The sequence below is a fragment of the Octopus bimaculoides genome, chromosome 7 (assembly GCF_001194135.2).
Source record: "Octopus bimaculoides isolate UCB-OBI-ISO-001 chromosome 7, ASM119413v2, whole genome shotgun sequence".
Taxonomy (NCBI): Eukaryota; Metazoa; Mollusca; class Cephalopoda; order Octopoda; family Octopodidae; genus Octopus; species Octopus bimaculoides.
Window position 1 is genome coordinate 59191773 of NC_068987.1, and position 3984 is coordinate 59195756.

At 38.5% G+C, this 3984-nt stretch overlaps 1 protein-coding gene across 2 annotated transcripts in view; it reads left to right on the plus strand.

Moving 5' to 3' along the window:
* LOC106867688 (endoplasmic reticulum-Golgi intermediate compartment protein 2) overlaps positions 1 to 3984 on the plus strand; it is a 52227-nt gene that overhangs the window by 40895 nt on the left and 7348 nt on the right. For both annotated transcript variants that reach the window (XM_014912632.2, XM_014912633.2), the window contains exon 9: positions 2925 to 3023. In XM_014912632.2, the coding sequence (XP_014768118.1) occupies positions 2925 to 3023 (99 nt within the window). The remainder of the gene's footprint in view (positions 1 to 2924; positions 3024 to 3984) is intronic.

Consider the following 3984-nt stretch of genomic DNA (forward strand, 5'->3'; position numbering starts at 1 on the left):
CACACATATACATACATATTCGAGCAAGATCATTGCCAGTGCCGCTGGACTGGCTCCTGTGCAAGTGGCACATAAAATACACCATTTTGAGCATGGCCATTGCCAGTACCGCCTGACTGGCCCTCGTGCCGGTGGCACATAAAAGCACCCACTACACTCTCTGAGTGGTTGGCGTTAGGAAGGGCATCCAGCTGTAGAAACTCTGCCAAATCAGATTGGAGCCTGGTGTAGCCATCTGGTTTCACCAGTCCTCAGTCAAATCGTCCAACCCATGCTAGCATGGAAAGCGGACGTTAAATGATGACGATGACGACGACGATATGCATATATGGGTACAAGACGTCAACAAATGGGTAAACAACATAAAATATGAAAACAAGCAAGTTAAATATGCAAACAAGAGAGGAAAATGGAATGCAGGACAAGTAACACCGAGAACGACAGTTGCTCCCATAAATTCCAAAATAGAATTTTGGATTTATGGAGGGTCAAAGTTGGGAACAAAAACAGGACAGTGGAGACATACAAGGAAACAGAATGAAAACAAATATGGAGGGTTGTTAGACCAGAATGAGAGGAAAATAGTGAACTCTTAGAGAAGTATTTTCTTTGAAAATTGGAAAGATAGAAGAGGGAGAAAGAAAACGTCCAGTCCTTTGTACGTCGTGCAGGAAAGAAAGATTGTCATGTGAGGAAAACACAGATGGACGATGGTCACGTGTGAGTAACAAGAGAGAGAAAAAGAGAAAGAGGGAGAGAGAGAGAGGGACAGATAGAAAATGGTGAAGGGGAGAAAAAGAGAAGTAAAGAAGGATGAGGGAAGAAAATAGTATAGAGGAGAGTCGCATCAAGAAGGTTAAGATAAACGTAGTTGGAAATGTGTGTGTGGCGTTCAATTATATAATAATACAAACTAGCTGGACCCATGAAAAATTCACAGGAAGCAAAAAATGTAAGCATCTGTAAACTGTGTACTGGTGCCATGAGAAATATTTGTATATTATGACCATCTGTCTTTACGTTCTGAGTTCAAATTCTGCCAAGATCGACTTTTCCTTTCATCTTTTCGGGATTGATAAATTAAGTATCATTTGTGTACTGGGGTCGATCTAATCAACTGGCTCCTCTCCCCACAAAAAATTCAGGCCTAGAAAAGTATATTGTGAGGGTTACAGAATATAGAAAGTAATGTAAAACCAATGACTATATAATCCAACCAAAATATCTCAGTTACACAAACGTAAATGGAATTACTATTTAACTTTAAAATACATCGTACATATTCAAAGAACCTTAATGTACAAACTGAAATGCAAAGAACGAAATAATATATGGATTTATGAATGAAAGTTTGGTAATTGCGTTTATTTCCACCAAGCGACACTTATTGCAAACATTTTCTGACTAAGCTAAACTATACACATACACAAATACATTCATATATATATATATATGTGTGTGTGTGTGTGTGTCTTGAGTTGTAGCTGTAATTCAAAGAGGACAGCCTTGTCATATTCTGTATGAGGCTGAATCTCCCTGAGAACTACGTTAATGTTATAAATGTCTGTGGAGTACTCGGACATTTGTGAGTTAATTTTATCCTCGTGTGGTAATGAAAAGTGAAATTGACATCCAATATTTGCTGTGTGTATGTATCTATGTATGAACTTTTTGGGAATTTAAGTATCTACTGTCTCTCTCACTTTCTCTCTTTCTCTTTCACTTCTTTTGTGTCCCACTTCTCTCCTGCTTTTGATTTAACAATGTGTATTTGTATCTATGTATCTACTTCTCTTGTGATATGATAAACATTTAAAAACACAAAATGAACGCTGTCACCACTCGCTGTCTCTTTCATTCTCTCTCTCACTCTTTTTATTTCTCTCTTACTTCCTCTCTGAAACATTTAAAAACACAAAATGAACGCTGTCACCACTCACCGTCTCTTTCACTTTCTATGCAGTTTGGGGAGTTAGGTGGCCAGGTTTTTAGGGTTGATGTGGTTGCAGAACTTGTCTGACAGCCATGACTGGGCTCTCCTGCTTGTGTAGCATGGGGCAGAGTTCTGTTGCCAGACATAGGGTCTTCCAGCAGCCACCCTCTTGACCCAGGGCAACACTACTGCCTCCAGGTGCTTGATGGAGACCTCTGTGTTGAGTCTGAGGTTGTGTGGGAAGATGAATGGAGGCATAATATTGACATCACTAGTAACCACTCCAAATACCATGAAGTTGACTGGATGCTTGATTTTTATCACTCTCAGTACATGTTTTGGGGACATGGCAAGCCAAGATTTTTTCTCTGTGTTCACCATCTGATCCTGGTAGAAATTTTTCTCATCTGAGGATGATGACATTAAAGGATGATGATGTTAAATATATATATATATATATATATATATATATATATATATATATATATATATATATATATGCGCAGGTTTGGCTGTATGGTAAGAAGCTTGCTTCCCAACCACATGGTTCTGGGTTCAGTCCCACTGTGTGACCCTTGGACAAGTGTCTTCTACTATAGCCTCGGGCTGATCAAAGCCTTGTGAGTGGATTTGGTAGACAGAAACTGAAAGAAGCCTGTCGTTTATGTGTGTGTGTATATATATATATATATATATGTATCTATATATTTATGTGTATGTAGTTTTGTTTGCCCCCACCCCATCACTTGACAACCTATGTTGGTGTGTTTATGTCCTTGAAACTTAGCAGTTAGGCAAAAGAGACTGATAGACCGATAGAATAAGTACTAGGCTTACAAAGACTAAGTTCTGGGGTCGATTTCTTCGACTAAAGGTGGTGCTCCAGCATGGCCGCAGTCAAATGACTGAAATGTGTAAAAGAGTAACAGAGTATACACACACGTATATATATACACAGACATTAATGTGTCTTTCTATAATTTACTTGCAGAATACAATTTTTCTCATCGAATTGACCATTTTTCATTTGGAGAAATTGGTGCCAGATTTGTTCACCCTCTTGATGGAGAAGTAATGATCACAAAACAAAGTAAGATTCCAATTATGTATTTTAATATTATCTATGAGCGTCTAATTAATATATTTCTTGTGTATGTCCTGATGTTTGTTTTTTTTTTTTCAATTGTTTGTTTATTTGAATTAACTATATACATATATATGTATGTATATATGCATGTATGTATGTATGTGTGTGTGTTTTGTTTATAAGCATATTTATAGATAAATGCATGTTCTTATGTGGTTAAGAAGTTTGTTTCAAAACTACTTGATTTTAGGGGTTTGGTCCTACTGTGTGGCAATTATCTTCTGTTATAGCCTTAAGTTGAGTAGCACCTTTTCAGTGAAAACTGGTTGGTAGGAACTGTATGGAAGCTCACTATGTTTGTGTGTGTGTGTGTGTGTGTGTGCATGCATGTTTGGGCAGTGATGCTGATGTTTGTTTCCGTAAACAAAATGTCTGGCGGTACTTTAACATGTAAAAATTTGGAATAAAACTACCTTACTTGGAAAGCAAGTAAAAGGTTGGCATCAAGAAGGGCTTTCAAATAAGGTAGTTTATTCCATGTTTTTACCTGTAAAACTACTGCCAGATGTAAAAATGATGATGACATGGCATCCCTCCTAACTCTGAATCTGATATATTATCCATGATATATAAAAAAAATGGTAGCAAGAATGGATGAGGATAGCTGTGTGAAAAAGTGCCACACCCTAGCAGTTGAGGGAACCTGTGGAAGAGGTAGGCCCAGGAAGACCTGGGATGAGGTGGTGAGGCACAACCTTCGAACATTGGGCCTTACCGAGGCGATGCCTTCTGACCGAGACCTTTGGAAATATGCTGTGCGTGAGAAGACCCGGCAAGCCAAGTGAGATCTAAATCTAAGGCCTCAGCCAGTCCACTTATGCGTACCTTCCTTCATTGGACACTAAACTCCACTTGCGAAGACCTGTTGAGGCAAGTGAAATCAAAATCGAGTTAAATTCGATGA